Source organism: Nylanderia fulva, unplaced genomic scaffold (assembly GCF_048542155.1).
Source record: "Nylanderia fulva isolate GAGA-0341 unplaced genomic scaffold, ASM4854215v1 Scaffold12, whole genome shotgun sequence".
NCBI lineage: Eukaryota > Metazoa > Arthropoda > Insecta > Hymenoptera > Formicidae > Nylanderia > Nylanderia fulva.
This window is the reverse complement of record NW_028189409.1, coordinates 6,079,198-6,097,791: the sequence shown is the minus strand read 5'-3', so window position 1 is coordinate 6,097,791 and position 18,594 is coordinate 6,079,198. Positions and strand designations below refer to the sequence as shown.

Below are 18,594 nucleotides of genomic sequence, written 5' to 3'. Positions count from 1 at the left end.
AATCTATATATTAGACAATATTTAATTAGAAAGTTAATGAGTGATATCTCACAAATCAAGCAAAATCATTGAAAATGAAATAGTTTATAATTTTAAATTATATTGGTCGTGTTGCCAATTTGCATTGATGAAATGCACAATAAGATGATTTGGTAAATTAGAAAAGTAAACTTTTAATTTTATTTTAAAATGTTTTTATTTTATGAAAAATTTTTATCAATTTTTCGACTGAACATTTTTACACTAAAAAAATTATTTAATTCAAATAAATATTTCAATACTCCTTTTATAAATCATTTGTTTAAAACAAATAAATATTTATCTGTTTTTTGATGTAAAAAAAGGATTTTCTTACATTGCATAAATATTTTTTTATATGAAATTAATATTATTATTAGTTTCAAATAAATGATTTATAAAGGAGTATTGAAATAAATATTTATTTCAATTTAATACATTATTTTTCAGTATTTCAATATTATTATGCTAGTGTAATATATACGGAAATGTGCATATTCAGAAAAATAGAAATTATTAATAATGCCAACAGATAGAAAAGCGACGTTTCTCTATATTATACGATATATACTGGTATTTTGTAAATAAAAGTTTGCGAGAGATCCCTTTATATTCCCGTCCGATCGATTATAATTCATCAAAAAATTATTAGTGTTTCGATATTTTTGTTACATGATGAGGATTTGCGCGTAAAAATCAATCTATAAATGTATATAGTGTTGAAAAATAATTTTAAGAAGATTTAATATTCAAGACATGTTAAAGTCCTAATAAACCGTAAGTGATTCGTTTTTGAGATATTTGCAATATCATAGACATGGAAGAAGATCATTTTCAGCATCTTTTTTAAAACAAGATAAAATAGCTATTGTTTTTTTTTTGCATAAATTAAAATAAATAAAAATTGAAAAGAAAAAATAATTATAAAAATAAAAACATCTCAAAAATGGTTTACTTGTGGACTCATATGTTTATTAAGATTTTTCGACTGATTTTTGGACACACTCTAAATCCCCTTAAAATATTTAATCCTTTTTTCAACACTCTTTAGTATTGTATACCTATATGTCTTGCATAATAAGTCTTTTCTGCAATGATCGATACACGCGCGACTGGAACACAAACGGTAGCCCACGCAACAGGTCACGCTTCCGCTCATTTCCATTTCAATTATTCCTTCCCGGATCATTTGAATCGTAAATCGTCTGACGGACGCGTGTATAAGGTAATCGTCGAACGGTTCGCGGAAGATGCAACCGGCCGGGCGAGATGCGCTCGGCGCCTTCCTCCTTCGCGCAGATTTACGGACAAGAGTAACAGCAGGACGCGCGATCTCGGAAGACCCGGATGATTTTCCCGGTAACTTTCTCCCCTTCCTCGCTTTCTCAGGACGAAAGAAGAAGCGCCTTTACGGGATAATTCAATGGCTATTACACCGGATTCGCGGCAATTTGGCCGCGTGTGTATGTGCGTGCAGGTAAAACTTATTATTAAACGTGACTTGCACGAGCGTTCACGCATTCGTTGCAATGCTCGATTGCGTTACGATGTTTCCTCTTTGATTCTATTGCATTTCTTCCTTGCGTTTGTCATTAGAAACGTTTGAGTTACAACTTGAAATTTTTCAGTAACAAAAAATTGCGCGTGTAACTTTGCGAAGTGAGTTTCAATTTCGCATAACTTTCTATTATTACTGTTAACGAAACATATAAAACCATCAATTGTATGTGCTATCAGTACGAAAGTATGATGTAACACAATTTTTGTGTTTGGATATCATGATGATAATCGATTTTAATGTGTTCTATTGATTTTTATAACGTAATTAACTGATTTTATTTAGAAAAAGTCACATAGCTGCATTCAATTATTTATTAAGCATAAAATATCATTAGTTTGAAATTTTTATTTTTTTATACACATAACATACACAGAGAGAATTTATTTTTAGAATCTATCCTAAAAATATCATGGTAATTGTGGGATAATATGGTAAAAGAATTTCATAAGAATTTTTCTTATTTTTTAATATCTACCACAATAAAAAATATTATATCTATCATAATAAAATATAAAAATATGTTCGATTAATTTTACTATATACATATTAATATTTTTTATTGTAGTAAATATTAATCAGAGAAGCTCTTATAAAATTCTTCCAATACCATATTGTTTCTCAATTTTCATGATTTTCAGAGTAAATTCTAAGAGAAAATTCTCCGTGTATATCGTCGAATATGAAATTTTTTATAATGAAAAAATTTGCGCATGTGACTACGAAACGTGTTTTAATTTCGCATAACTTTCTATTACTCTTAATGAGATTTACATATTAGTGATTAACACATTTTTTGTGTTTGGATATCATGATAATGGGTGGACTTTAATGTGCTCTATTGATTTTAAGACAGAATCAGCTGATTTTATTCAAAAAGAATTACGTAGCTGCAATTGATTATTAAGATAGCATTTGTTTGAACAATTATCTTTTTTTTTATTCATATATCATTGAATATATATAACCAAATATGTAATCTTGTAAATATCATGTTTAAACTTGACCGACAAAATCACACTCGAATATGAAAAAAAGATCGATCGCACAATCCGGATTAATGAAAGAATTTCTAGAATTTAAAATGTAAGGAGTTACTTCACATATGCCTCCTTCCTCTCCACGTATGTGAAGTAACGTTATAACGGCACGGTCGTTTCTGCCGGGAATTACGAGCTCGTTTACGGTGCATGTAAAGATGCAACACCAATCGTGCGGTTGTGCAAGCAACTTGTCCGTTGATCGATCGATCGATCGATCCGCTAATTTCAAGACACGCGAAATATTATCGTATACAATATTTCTAGATCTTAAATAGTTATTATAATTTGACTCTAATTATCTTACAAAAAAGTCCACGTCTCACAACCTGCTAAAACAATCCGTATATGTATAATGAAAACATATTGGATCAAGGAAACATCATGTCATTGATTTATCTCGTAATCTAATTAATTAAAACTCGTGCGATTTACGTACAATCAGACGATACGCGATTGTCGCGATTCTATATCATTCTTATAGTTGTCAAAAAAAAAAAAAAAGAGAAAAGAACGGGTTTGCCGTCAAGATGGATCAGAACGGGTTCGTTGAAGTCTGTGTTCTAAATTAACAGGCATTATAATAAGACACATGTGTTGTGCAACGCACATCCGGTATGTGTACTGCTGTCAAAAGTCCTGTACAGACATATATAGGGAGTAGCGAAAGCACGGAGAGACCCATTGTAGAGATCCGGAATGTTTTATCTACGCGTTTCGACAAATCTCCGCTTCCCATAACTGGTAATGGTATTGTCTTCATATGCGGATTTCCTCTCTCGACACAGACTCCTGTCTTCTTCGCACGCTGGATTTTTCCTTCGCCGCAGATTGGCTTCGCTGATTAAACTGTGAACTATTAAATCTATTCAAAAGTTTTCCTCAGGAGATGTCTTTTTTCCATATATAAGTCAATAATGCGGATGAAATTTACGATTCTTCATATACCTTAGCTTTAATCAAACTCTCCCTTCAATTTTAATAACTCACCAAATGTCAAGTTAATTTATATATGTCGTCGTATATAGTAAGCTTGTTTTAGACGAAGTGTTTTATAGATCTCTTGTCAGTATAGAATTTACGATTTTTCCTATACCTTGGCTAATAAGCTCTCCCTTCAATTTTAATAACTCATCAAATGTCAAGTTAAATTTATATATGTCGTCGTATATAACAAGCTTGTTTTAGACGAAGTGTTTTACAGATCTCTTGTCAGTACAGAATTTACGATTTTTCCTATACCTTAGCTTTGATAAGCTCTCCCTTCAATTTTAATAACTCACCAAATGTCAAGTTAAATTGATATATATGTCGTCGTACATATAATAAGCTTGTTTTAGACGAAGTGTTTTCCAGATCTCTCGTCAGTACTAATGAGCGCAGGAATTCTGAGGGAAGAAAGATATATCGTTATTTAGAACGGATGATTAAAGACACGACTCGTGCTCCTATAAACTGGAAGATAGATCGTGCCAGGTCGGTGCGAATTTTTCTTCTTTCGCACGCTGGTAGACGAGCTCGTCTTTCGCGCGCCTCTTGCAAAATTCCACAGAGATTCTCACACGCGTCTCTCTCGGCATCCCCCACCTGCCGATCTCACCGTGTACCCTCTGATGCTCGGCACTTTCCCCGTTGGATGTCACAGGTACACACGTAAGGTCTTTCAGGACAGATCGGCCGATACCACGCTTCTCTCGGTTGTCTTTCACGGAATTTATTTTTAACAAACACTTGGCAACGAAATCTCATCGTCACTGTGTCGCCAAACAGAATCGTAAAAACATGTCCTATTTTCCTATGGAAAATATTTGTTTACACGATCGTCGCATTATTAATTTTAATAGAGAAAAAGTTATATTCTTGCAATAATTTTAAAATCTTTATTTTGAATAAAATTGTTTCGCTCACTGTTTAATTAGCTCACTTCTATTTTATTTCTGAATATTTTATATTAGAGCCTCCTACTCTAATTTTAAAAAGCTTCGTTTTTTATTGCATATCTTGTCTAATTTTTTAATTAAATAATAGTAACTTATAATATGTTTTTTCATGCGAGACTATTGAACATTTTGTATCATACATTTTTTATTTAATTTAGATTCTAATTTTCTCTGCGTTTCTGCATTAAATTCTAATTTTTATATAATTTTCTTCGCTAAAAATCATATGTGTCATTATAAGATAAAATTCTTGTTACGTGAGATCTTCTTCCATCACATAAAATAGTCGCAATTCCACTACTCTTTAAAGTTTCTAATTTGTGTGGCAAATGGTTTCAGTGTTATGAAAACATTCTTCTCACGCTTGGAGATAAGTTTCTACTGACACGAAAATTATTCCAAACGTGCGCGTTTCTCATCTTATATATGAAACATTCATTTTCCTTGTATTTCCTCTAAGCTTCGCTTTCGTGCTTAAGCTTCGTCTTATCGAGCTCTCTTTATTGACTTTGAAGACTCTCAGACGGAAATAAGAGAAATCGTGACGATCGCAAGATTTTATCTGACTCGGAACAAATAACCATTTGACGATCATTTTACAGAAATAGAATTTGTGCGATCTGACGTAGAAAACGTTATTGCAATAAAAATTCGATGAATTCTCTCGAATGCAATAATAATATCGATGTTTTATTTTATTGACACTCACCCTCTTACATAACTGTTTCAAGCCTATGTATCGCGGTATCAGCATTCACTCTTTATATAATTCTCAACGAACCTATAATTTATAGGGTTTTTCTTATACGCATATAAATATCTCATAATATGTCGAAGCTATATATCCGAGCAATGTAGAGAAAATTTATTCGCGAGCAGATGTAATCACACACTTGAAATTATATAGCTGAAACTTCGAAGTTATAGTGAACTTGTGTAATAATTCAATTTCTATAAGATTAATTATATCTTGATTAACTTTTGATTTTTTCGTGATGCCTTGCAACATCCGCGACTCTAACAAAAAAAGATTGCTTTTTAAGTTTTTATATTAAATACTTCATTTATTTCTAAACAAAATAGTCAGTTTTTGCAGCAAATGTGTCGTTGTAATTATATTTGTTATTTTTTATGTTTTTTGTCATCTTTTCGAATTTAAAATTAGTTCATTTATTATCCAAAATCTGCAAGGAAAATAATCATTGTATCATAAATGCAAGTTATGCCTTCAGTGCATGACGTCGCTGTAGATGAATACCGTCATAAATGTCTGCTGGCTATTAAACATGTTAATTAAGTATTTTCAAGACTACCTATAGACAATTTTAACGGCATGATAGGCTTAACTAATCCAATAAAGACGCGACTCGAATCGCTTTCTTAGTTTCTTATTCTTCGCTGTAACATAAAGAGAGACTTTATCTGTATGAAAAGAGAGAGTAATTGAAGTTTGATTTGAATTTAATCCAATAAACAAGTGATAAAAATTAAATTTGACAATGAAATTAAAATAATCTTATAACTTTTATAACTTTTTCTCGCATTTCTTGAGCTTTTAAATGTCAACAAAGATTATTATTTAACATGATGGCAAAAGAATTTTAAAAAATTGAATTATTAATGAATCATATTTGCGAATTGACGATGCAATAATGAAAAATTAATAGTATAATATTATGTTTTCATATTTAATTAAGTTACTTCATATATTATAAAATATATACATGTTAAGTGTTCATCTATACATTCCGATTTATTTGCAGTTATTTCGTTGTAATATTAAATGTCAAACTTCGAAGCCAGAAGGGGGATAATAAAAGATATACCGCAAGTCTTCTAACATATCTTCTCCTTAGAAATTACATTTTAGCGAAATCTCCGAACGCACGCGAGACAAGTTCGTACATTCAAGCGACTTGCGTAATCACCTGTAATCAAGAAACAAGAAACTCTAATGCTAATTTCAAGTTGAGATAGCTCGAGCGAGAAAGGAACGCGATACCATACACAGGAAACTTTTCGAAATTACCTTCGAAAAAAAATCGGAAAAAAATCCCACACAATTCTGCCGGATATCTTTTGGCCGAAATAATGATCCAAGGATGTTTCACTCTCGAGTGCAAACGCAGAGGAGTTTCAAGCCACTTTCGAATCTTGACCGATGATGATCGGATCCCTCTTTCACTCTCTTTTTCTGTCCCGTACGCGATGCCCTTTTGCAACCGGCTTTTTTTTCGCGTGCTCAAATGCTGAGGACTTACATCATACATCCAGGTGGAAAAGTTCGGCCTTCCCTCCTTCTTTCTCCTCTCCTCGCCGCAGGATAATGCGATCTCGTTGCCTCGCGGGTTCGCGAGTGAAAGGAGAAAGGCGCCGATCTCTCGAATCGTCGACGATGAAGAAAAAGAGAAACGGTCGGATACCTTTGGCAGATACGCGGCGAAACGAAGAAAAAAGCCGAGAACCCGAAGCGAGAATCGACGGATCTCTGATGACCATCACACTCGGGGTCATAATAGAATAGAATATATCGGAATCGCGATAATCGTGCGATCCTTGGATGGCTAATGGGGGAAAAAGTGAAAATGTAGGAACAGGAGAGGCGTCTTGGAAGAGATTGAAAAGAAGCACAAGAGGGTGTTTTAACGGTGGCGACGTTCTTTTTTTTTATTCTTTTTTCTACAAAAAAGCCTTTATACAAGTACAAAAAGATGCGTGGTTAAGGATGTAGAGCGTTAAAATGTAGGTATAAAAAAAAATAGTGTGTATTCGTGGCTTCGCGTATACGTGTCGCCCGACACGGCGGCGTCCGCTCCTTAATAAGGCTCCACCCTTCCGGTTTTACGGCGAACCTCCGCTCCGAGTCTTCTCGCGGACAGATAGAGGCCGATTTAGTCTTCCAATCGACCTTATCCTCTTTTCAGGAATTCTCCGATTTTTTTATCAGCCTTCGCAGGACCTTCCCACGGATTCCCATCGGCTCTCCTCAAGGTCTTCAAGATCGGAAGAGCCGAACCGAATTACGCAGCGGACGCCGCGATATAGCGATCTTGTGTAGAAATTTTATTTACAAGGCGCTGATCGCGCCGATCACGTCTTCGGCTTGTCGGCCTCCTCCTTCTTCTTCCTCCTCGTTCTATATATGAATGTCCCGACGAAATGTCGGAAAGAATGTGTGATATGTGTGTCTGTGTCAGCGATCGCGCTCGCCTCCTCCTTACGTTATCACTGATCCTCGCGTCTCGCGCGAGACTGACATCGATGACCGCGACGATTGATGCGATTTTGGTACGATAGACTTTTCGGCACCGCGCCGACTGCGCTCGAGACTTCGAGAGCGACCGAGAGTCTTCCTCGAAAAAAGGAAAAAAAAAGGAAAATAAACTGGCCACATATATTCACATCATTCCCGCGGACCCCGTCTTGTCCGAGCGACGACTTATTGGATTCCCGACAAGTCCGGGGTCCGGACGAGATGTTGCTCCGGAAACGATGCGCGAGTTCTTCTCTGGCGAGTTCCCGGGAGACCCTGACCCGTTGAAGCGACGACTATTTTGATCCCCAACGGACCAGGCGCCATCCCGGATCGCCAATTTCCTGCTTTGGGCGCACGTTTCCGTCTGACGTGTCCTCCAGCTGGATCCCTGGCGTTGATCGAAGGCTAACACTTAGCCAGTTTTCGGCGATCCAGCTCTGTGAATCTCGATCCGTAGCGAAACTAACGGGTTCGCTCGATACTCTGCTTCTGGTATCGACGACCTTCCGAGTTGACAAGCCTGAGGAATGTATCCCTCGTGAGAGAATCTGATGCGTAGACAATTATAACCCTTTTTCAAGTGTATCTGATCTTCTCTGTAGTCTGTTTACGTAATGTATTTTTCAACTGCGCCTCGGAAAGTAGTCGTGGTCGTCGGCCGGTGCCATTATCATTCTCTCTCTCTCTCTCTCTCTCTCTCTCATTCTCTCATTCTCGCTCTTTCTCTCTCTCTCTCTCTCATCATCCAACCCAAGATAATTCCTTAGAACGGCGCACCGTAGCTACCGGATGGTCTGCTGGGTGCTCCATAACTGCTGCTAGGTCCGCTGGGGTAACCTCCGGGGCCTTGGCTGACTTGGTTGAACTGGGCGACCTGGATGGCCTGCCTGATGCCCTCGAGATCGATGCCTACGACACGGGTCTGATAGCTGGGGGCGCCGTATTGCGTCGATGGGGGTGCACCGTATTGCGCGGACGGGGCACTGTAGCCGGAACTAATTCCGCCACCGAATCCGCCACCGCCGAATCCGCCACCTCCTTGGGACTCTTCCTTCAGGAGGATCTGTCGGATCTGCTCGAGCAGGGCGCTGTCCACGGATGCACCCTCGTTGGTCTGTCCGCCGGGAGACACCTGGGTGTAGCCGCCGCCGCCGCCGCCGCCGAAGGAGGAGAAGCCACCGCCGCCGCCGCCGCCGAAGGAGTAACCACCGCCGCCGCCGCCACCACCGCCGCTCGGTCTGTTGTAATTGTAGCCGGAAGGCGGCTCAGCCAGGGCGAACCCAGCCAGACCGACTATCATACACTGTAACAAACAAGAGATATGGATATTTTCGAGTGCTTACGTAAGTGTGATGGGGTATTTAGCAAATGTTTATTGAATCAAGTACACGTTTCGACCTGAAGAATTAAAAATCTGTATTTTTAAAAAGTTAGGGTGAATATGAACGATCTAATTGACGTGTAGAAAAAGAGAGAACCGTCTTGTCAAGTAAACGGGTGAAACACTTATATCTGATTTATACTCGAATTCTTCAATGAATATTCGTATTTTAAATAATGTAAGGGAGAGAGAGTTAGGGTGAACCTAGCCAGATCGACAATCATACACTATAACAACAAGAGGTGGATATTTAAATTTCGAGTGTTTACGTAAGTCTGAGAGATTGACACTCTAATTCTTTAACAAATATTCGTATTTTAAATTATATAAGGTAAACCCAATCATAAGAGATGATGATAGAGGTTTTAATATATTACTTTAGTTTAAAGAGTGTTTACGTAAGTCTGCAACGAATATTCGTACTTTAAATAATATAATAATATAGGTACCACAGCCACGTTTGTCCAAATATTTATCAATTTGTTCAGAAGTTGAAGAGTTAAAAATGTTAATTTTTTTTTGCAATGATTGCTTATCGAGATGCAAGGTCTTCTTAGATATGAAATTTCTATCTGTGCATCTCGCGGGATAGAATGTACGGCTATAATTTTATATATCGACACTCTTTTTGGAGAATTTTCAGATTAGATTTAACGTCAATATGTCAGTATGTTTCTTTATATAAAAAGAGCATATTTAGAATTAAAAATGATTTTTTCGTCACATTTGAAATAATATAAATGCAAATGCAAAATTGAGAAAAAAGGTCAGTGAAGCTCTCTAGCATTTTTCCAACAAATCTGGAAGAAGAGAAAATCCAATTTCGAATTGCTCAAATTATGCAGCGCTTTCACAAGCCTTGCTTTTTTTTTTATAATTTTTGATTCGAAAAATGTCACTGTGTGAAAAAAACTAGCAAGCTGTGTTTTCCGGAGAAATCGGACAGGCGCGTATGACAGGGAAAGCAGCACCATCAAATCGACTGTCTGTCGGCCGGTTAATGTGAAACTCGCCTCACGCGTGATTAGAAACAACAGCAGTGATGTAGAACACGATGATTCGGTCATCGCTTGCTTGTTTTCAATCTTACCGAGCAGGATCTCGGTCACACACATTTGAACCTCTCCCACCCACACGCGTATTTTGGTGCACCACATATATTTCCTCGCTCGCTTTCTTTTCTGCTTTTAAGTTTCCTCTCCTTAATTGTAAAGTAAATATGAAAAAAAGAAGCGTGCTTACCGCGATCAGAGGATTCATGTCGGCTTCTGCGATGCCGCTCAGTTCTGTGACTCCGTGGAAGGTAGACCGGAGTCATTTATACCCCCAGGAGAAGCAGGGGGATATACGAAGCTGGGGCCCCCACGAAGAAGAGACGGGGGCTTCTCGCGAGTGAGAGTAATTCAGAGTTGTGAGACGATTCCCTCCCTTCTTTTTCATGACGTGCTTCTTTCTTTCTCCGTCCAAGTCGGAATATTCACCTGTCCCTGTTCGCGTGGATCACCGCGGTGTACACTCGAGATTTGGACGATGAAAACGTTGCGAAACGTCGTGGCCTCTCGATAGTCGTGTCGTGGATCCCTAGACTTGTGTCCTAGACCTAGACTCCTTTGATCGAGTGTGCTTTGTCGTAATGACAGCCCCGGTTGCCTTGCTGGAGTCTGTATGTACCTTACTAATCTAGATTTTTTTCTTTTCTGTGTGATCGCGGCAATATATCATGACAGTTATGATAGATGGATATTGAAAATGGGGATAACTTTTTATCTTTACATATAAGTCGCATTTGTGTACGACAGTTCGTGAGACATTAATTTTATTCTGAACATTAGCTTATATTCAAATGATCTACATTATATTGTATTTTTTATATTCTTATCTATTTTTACATTTTTATCTCTTATCGAATATTTCTTATATTATGATGTGCATATAGAAATCTTTTACTTTAGTTGCCAAAAATTTATTTTAATTCATTTTTATTACACTTGTGATAGACGATTAGAGGATACATTCATAAATGCTGATAAGGTTAGTCAATTTATTTGATCGTAAAAACAATATAGATGTTACATTAAAAGTCAGAAAAGTGTTTTTTGTCTATCAATATTGTCTTCTTCATCAATGTACAAAATAAGATATGGTCAAGTGAACATTGCTATATGATGACTCCAGTCGTTACAACATTGTGTTACAACATATTGCTAGCCGCTGTAATAAAATGTTGTGCATATGCCGTATTTTGTCGTATAATTTTGCATGACAAGAATATGAAACGTTCCTTATAAGAGCCGTTTCGAATTCTACCTTGATAAATTACTTCGAAATTGTTTCTTTATTAGGAAATACAATCATTATATGCTCAAAAAAATCAAGCGATATGAAATAAAATTCAATTTTCCAAAGTTTAATTGTATTATTTTTATATGTATATTTTATAGACATACACATATATATATATTTGCCAATCTAATAATTTCATAATTGCAACTGATTTGATTAAGTTACCTAATTGATAATATTTGAAAAGATAAATATCTTTATTTTTAATACTTTCTCAAAATATAAAAAAACAATTCTTAAAAAGGTAAAATTAATATAGACACACAAAAATATTGAAAAATAATATAAAATATACTTTTTTTCATATTTATAAATATTTTACATAATTTTCTGTTTGTAATGTTACAGTAACGATTGTAAATCCTTTTCTGTAATTTTGCCGTCTCATTCTCTACTTAAGATCTTTCTTCCTAATGTGCTAATTTTGTTTCTCTCTTTTATTTGCAGTATCATATACATATAATTAGCACATCAAATTTTCTTTTGAGTAAAAGAGTTAATTAAAAAATGTGATTTAATTAAGACGTTTTATTACATCGTAAGATAAATTCCTATCCGCTTTTAAATATCTTTAATTTTATTTATCCATTTTTTTACATTTAAATAGAAATTTAAATATAAATGTTATCATAATAACGAGAAAGATTCTAAATAATAATAAAATTATTTATGCATTAATTTTATTATAGTTTGTGATTTTGTGGCTACATATGCTAACAACTTTTCAGTTTATGAATATAGATTCATGTGTATTCGGCTAAACTATGAGAATATATTACATAACAAGAACAAAACTATAAATGGGCACATACATCTCACGTAACAAGTTTCCTTTGTTTGTACAATGTGTAATACCGGATACACATACATGGAACCATTTCTTCATTGAACATTTCCATTGATCATTTTACGCCTAATATTTTTTTATTTTACGACACTACTATCGCTTTTTTTTACAGCCTCAAAAGTTCAGCGATTTATTTTTTTGTGATGTTATGTAAGTTAGGCTAATTAACAAAAGACAGATAAAATTTATTGAAACTTTTTTATGTTTAAGATTAAAATATGAGAAATATTTTGCAGCCACGTAAAATATATGTATCTCGTTATTTATTAAATGAAAAAAATTTATTATACTAAAAAATTGGATTACATGCATCATTTAAAATTTAAATTATAAGGAATTATATATAAAAAAGTGTTTATACATAATAATATATATTCAATCTCTTTCCAATTTCGTAATACCGATTTAAAGAGCGACAGGATAACAACAGGTCAATTTTTGTACATCGAATAGATCACTTGAAAGAAAGTTGGCGGAGCAATTTCGCGAGTGCTTGAGGCTCGATTCAGCTATTGCTGTATCTAGAAGAGGAAAAGAGAGGATCTACTGATCCAGCGTAATATATATTTAACATTTCTCTGCGAGCGAAGGTAATTATAGCATTGCATAAGTTTTGTAATAATCTACGTGTCTAAAAAAATAAGGAAGAAGCGATCTTTTCAATATTTCATGTCTCACATCTTAATATATTTTTCTTTCTTTACATATACAGGTGACTTCAACTTCGATTACTGCAACTCAATGTACATTATTGACATTGCATCATAGATATACATTTCAAGCAAGGAGAATTAGCGCACTAGAATAAATTTGTCGATTAACGATTGGTTTTATATACATCGAGAAATATCCCTAGTGGTTTAATTGACATTTTGGCAGACACGTAAATCTGACATAAACTTGAAAATTAGTTGTCTCCCAGCGCTATCATTTTACGTATGATTTCACTTACGATTCCACTTATATATATATATATATATATACGAAATATGTACGCATGCTGTTTCAACATAGAGGCAATCAGTATACAGACTATAGTTATAGAGCTAGAAATTAATGAAGACGGAGACAAGCCGCAATATCTTATAATGTATTCTTGCAATAGTGACGCGGGAGATAATGAAACAAAGTTGCGGTACCGACGAGGATAAATCATTTACGTTCGGCAATTTGTAAAGGTCACGCTTACGCGCAGATTGAACGATAGAGAGCACAATCATCCAACGGAGTCACGAACTCTGGATTGTTGTAGAAGGAGAGTTCGACATCAGGAAGAAAAGTACGTGCTTTGCCAGAGCATATTGTATCATCCGCGTCTGCTAAAGCTTCCGCGCATTCGAATCGACGTAATCATCGACTTCGAGGTAATTTGCATATCTTGCATGCATCAACAAGCGCATTAAAATATTCCATTACAAAATGCATTAGCATATTTTCCCGGGCGAAGCTGCAGCGGACATTTCCAGGAGATAATAATATTATATGTTTCACTTTTCTTTTTTTATATTTTATCTTTTATTTTATATTTTATATTATTTAATTTTGTATATTTATATGTTATATTTATATTCTATATAGTCATTGCGTTTAGTTCACGATTGACAACATGTCTCATCAAATAATAATTGATGTCGTAAAAATATAATTAAAACACGTTAAAAAATAAAAAAAAATAAGAGTCAACAATTTATTCGCGATACGATTTGAAGGAAGCCTAGAGGAGGAAGTTCATTACGACAACCGATGTGTCCGGCTCCTCGGTCCCCGGTAGGGGGATCAGAGATAGGAGGAGAGGGTGATGGTACTCGCTAAACGAGAGGGAAAACGCTTTCTTCGGTGAGGAATTTAATTATCCGGCCTGTGAACTCTCGACCCACTTCTTCACGCGCGTTACGACCCCCTATATCTGGTCCGCCATTCTTCCTCCTGCGCTTTCTTCCTCGCTCGTCGAGTTCGATCCGCTTAATTTATTTCTCTTTTTTTTTCTTCCCTTCTCTTTCACGGTTCGCCCTCGTCCCCGAAGAGATCGGCGAGCAACATGCGAGAGCGGTTTTTTAATGATTACTTTCACGTGTCCTTGCTCGCTCGATATATTAGTATAGTACAACTGTCAAACTGTGGAGGACCGATTCTCTGAACGCAGTTCTCCCTATAAACGCGTAATTAGCAAAGAATTTCTTTCTTGCTGTGTCCTCATTGTATAAACAACTTTACATTCGGTTATGCAAAAATCGCTGCAATCGCTGACCCTTTGATAATCTCTACATTTGCCAGCAACATTTAATATTTTAATAATTATTGATATCCTCGCTTTGATATTTATATGAATTTATGTGAAAATATCTGCAGAAATTACTATTAAAGAGAAGACTCTATTCTTTTATTCCAACATTTGCAATACTTACAGGCTTCTCAGGCAAATTAATTTCATCCACAAGTGTTCAGCAGATTGTGAATGTGTCAAGAATAATGTGATTTTTATGAGAGATTGAAAATATACTGATAAAAAAAATCTATGGTGCTATGTAAACATTTATCGAAGCAAAAGTATATCTTAAATATTTAATTGCGCAATGTGAAACTAGAGACTACTAAGTTATACGTTATTTTTTTACACTTTAGAAATATCCAAAAGTATTTAGATAAATAGAAATTTTTATCGACAATCTTACTATATTTAAGTTAGACTGTTGGTCAAATAATTGAATATCACTTATATGACTTTAATCAAACACTCTAGAGATAAATATCTTTAAATTTTCTGTACATGTGATTACACAAGAATATAGGATATAGAAAGGATGTATTATTTTATTTAATTATTTATTATTTTAGAATTTATTATTGATTATTTTAATTAATTTTATTTATTATTTTATATCGAAGAGCGATAATGACATAAAGCGCAATATTTAAATCCTTGAATAATTTTAAGAAAGTACTTTCGGAGATAATATTTTCTGATAGATAGATATCTCCGCTTTCTGTTATTTACTGGCATTTTTCCTGCATAATTTAATTATAGCGATTAATTTCTGTCACCTTTGTTAACATGTCCTCGGCAACAGGCATCGTTCGGACTCCGGTAACGACGAGATACGAGAATGCTTCGACGTTTAGGAGAATCTTAAATCATCCGCGTCAATGACAACTATGAAATCCGGAGATAATGTATGGCTCGTGCTATCGCGATGGATATCTAGGTAAGAGATACGTATATACGACACAGAGAACAATTTTTATCCCAGCACAATTTATTTATTAATTAATGCATTAATTTCGACTTTGATGGGGAGAAAGCGCCAATTGCAGAAATAAAGTGTAAAACATCACCGTTTCGCCCGGTGATATTTTTATACAGAGCATAAAAAAGGAAATGATGATGCAGACAATACAGATGATGAATACGTTATTACGAAATTGCCATTTTGATCTTATGCATAATACTTGACTGTAATATTTTTTATCGCAATTAATTTCTGTTTGAAATTCTCATGGTGATTTAATGACGAGTCGCGACGATTGAAGATACGATTTATAACAGTCTCTCTCTTTCTCTCATATCTTGCTACTTCCATAAAATTATGGGATGATTTTACACTTCTCGCGTTACACTCATCTATCTTGATTCACTTACATCTCGTAATTCCGACCAGCAAATGAAATGTAACGTTTATATTTGAAGGCATTAATTATTTTCGTATAAAGGCTTAATGCTCCTCTGGTGAACTTAATTTATATTCCGAAAAAACATTTAAAGAAAAATATTAATATGCGTGCAATGACATATTGAAAGTTAAATACTGGTGTTCGATGTCACGAAAGAAATTTTTTTGATAATTTATAATTTTGTTTTGAAATCTAAAGAGAGAAAGCACGATGGGACTTTTATACTAAAAATTACATTTTTTATTCGATATATCCCTTTCGTTCAGGTATGCGCTACTGATAGAATTAAATCTTCCATATTACTTAATATTTCCCTATTTCTCCTCTGGTGAACTTCCAACAATTTATTCAATTCCCATTTAATTCCTTAAGAATAACAAGCGATTCATCAATCCTCGAGAATTTTGAACGCGCAAAACCTCTCGTCACAATTTGCGGTTTCGGCTTCCTCGTAGACGTAGGCGATCGCGTCGGTGATGATGATTCGAGTAACATTCCGGGACTTCTCCGAGTGACGTCCTAACGTATCGGACGCGCTGCATCCGAGTTTCTCGGATATTCACGTTGCAGGAATAAAGAGGGGCCTCGTTGAGCTAAGGCTTGGACTTTCGCTCCGAGCTTCTCTCTTCTCTCGTCATTTTCTTCTTCCAACTTCCTCTCGAAGTCATGCATCGTCGTCACGTGATCGATTCGGCTTCGCTATTACCGGCTAATTTTTTCCTTTTAATTTCGACGGCGTTTGTCACAGTTGAAGGACCTTTCGAATGTGTTGCATCCTGAGAAATTCAGAGGTTGTCGCAACTTTTAACATTTTGTAAAACGTACATACGGAAATAAATGTGGCCGTGTCGCGTTTTTATTTTTTTATATAATATTATAGTCTTCTGAATTCATCTCGCAATTCCTGATTGTGTTAACGTGCACCCGAAAAAGATACGATTATGGGCGTCCCCAGGGGGAGAAGACAAAAGAGTTGAAATCAGAAAAAAATTAAGCATTTGCTCTTTTTTTTTTATAAACACTAGAATCTATTTAAATTTTATTTTATTAAAAAAGAAAGAACAAAAAATAAAAAACAAAAAAGTTTAATTATGCTAGTGAGAAGTCTTGTAATTCGACATTTGAAGACAATTCTTTTTAATAGTATATTATTCGCACATTGCAGGATTTTCGATACATTTGAGTGCTGAATTAATTTTTCTTTTTTTATAACACACGTGATAACTTATTCGATCTCGTCGAGAACACGGAAGATTCTTTCACAATTTTTTCCTCGAAACCATGAAATTGATTGGTCGGTCAATAAAAATGTTATATCACGTCTCCCGTAATCGTTACCGGGTTACGCATTTCTTTTCCCTCTCGAACGCACTCGATCGATTAATTAACTGCACCGCGAAAACTTGATTAGTCGCATCGGCCGCCGCGATTATATTATCGTATAACTACAAGTATATGAATGTAACATCCGACGTAGGTTACAGTTCAAACTTTCACAACTTTTTATATCGAGGGGAATTTCGCCGAGAGCGAGCAGGTACAAAATTTACTTGTACATCAAAAAAGCGAAAGTTATTTAATCCTCGAATTAAATATATTAATAAAAAACAATACATATACATAAGAATAATAAAATAATGTTTAATGTCAGAATACAGTGTCATTTGTCCGTTGGAGATAAATTTTGAATGTAATTAGCAAGTAATTAGAAAATGTGAGAAAAAGAATTTAACGATTCGATTAAGTCTTAATTGGTGGTCAAAAGACACAAGTAGCCCCTGGACAAAAGTAACTACGTAGTAATGCTTTAGAAAGCGCAATCGTCACGCGAGACACGATGTTTACAAGATTAATGGACAACGTCGGGAGAGTCACGACAATCTTTCGCGTCTCTGACACAATTTTATATAATCCGCCGTAAAAAAAGGCAGCGCGAACTCCGTATTTGAATATTCTAATTTCTAATTTCGCGCACGATATGTATATTCACATATGTATATATTTCTTGGAAGAAGCGATACAAAATACACGGGCGAGCATCGGAATCCCGCGTCGCATTCTCACAAGGCGAAAGGTTGAGGTTCGCAGTGAAAGGTGAAAGGAAAAATAAATCCACGCTTGCACAAAGCTTGGATAAATAATTGCTGCTCGTAGCAGTATTAGCGTGAATCATCCGCAATAAATGCTAATGGATTTAAGTCGTTACGGTTTCGGATCATAAAATCTGCAGCTACATTTGTCTCATCATCGCGCGAGCTTTGTTGCACGGAAAAAAATATTAGTTACTAATATTTTTCACTATATTTATTTTACTATATATATATTGATTGATTTATTTATTTTATTTAATTATACTTTTAATGAGGAATTTTTTTCGCAATAAAAATATAGTTAAATAAAATAAATATATAAAATAAATAAAAAATATATATGTATATAGCTTAAAAAATAATAATTACCATAGCTAAAATTTGGATCTGGGTAATGCAATTTTTTTTAGATGTCATATATGAACACCTGGAATTTAGCTATGGAGATTAAT

General features: G+C 35.1%; 1 protein-coding gene and 1 long non-coding RNA gene across 2 annotated transcripts; one reads left to right on the top strand and one right to left on the bottom strand.

Moving 5' to 3' along the window:
• Positions 1 to 961: 961 nt before the first annotated feature.
• LOC114935325 (uncharacterized) lies at positions 962 to 13,862 on the top strand. Its single transcript, XR_003820467.2, has 3 exons — positions 962 to 1,495; positions 12,837 to 12,973; positions 13,096 to 13,862. It is a non-coding gene; the product is annotated as an uncharacterized LOC114935325 (long non-coding RNA).
• On the bottom strand, positions 7,197 to 10,518 carry LOC114935323 (uncharacterized). Its single transcript, XM_029308141.2, has 2 exons — positions 10,436 to 10,518; positions 7,197 to 9,115 (listed from the first exon to the last, which is right to left on the bottom strand). Exons 1-2 carry the CDS (start codon positions 10,451 to 10,453, stop codon positions 8,576 to 8,578), a joined length of 558 nt encoding a protein of 185 aa, XP_029163974.1. The 5' UTR covers positions 10,454 to 10,518; the 3' UTR covers positions 7,197 to 8,575.
• Positions 13,863 to 18,594: the final 4,732 nt, after the last annotated feature.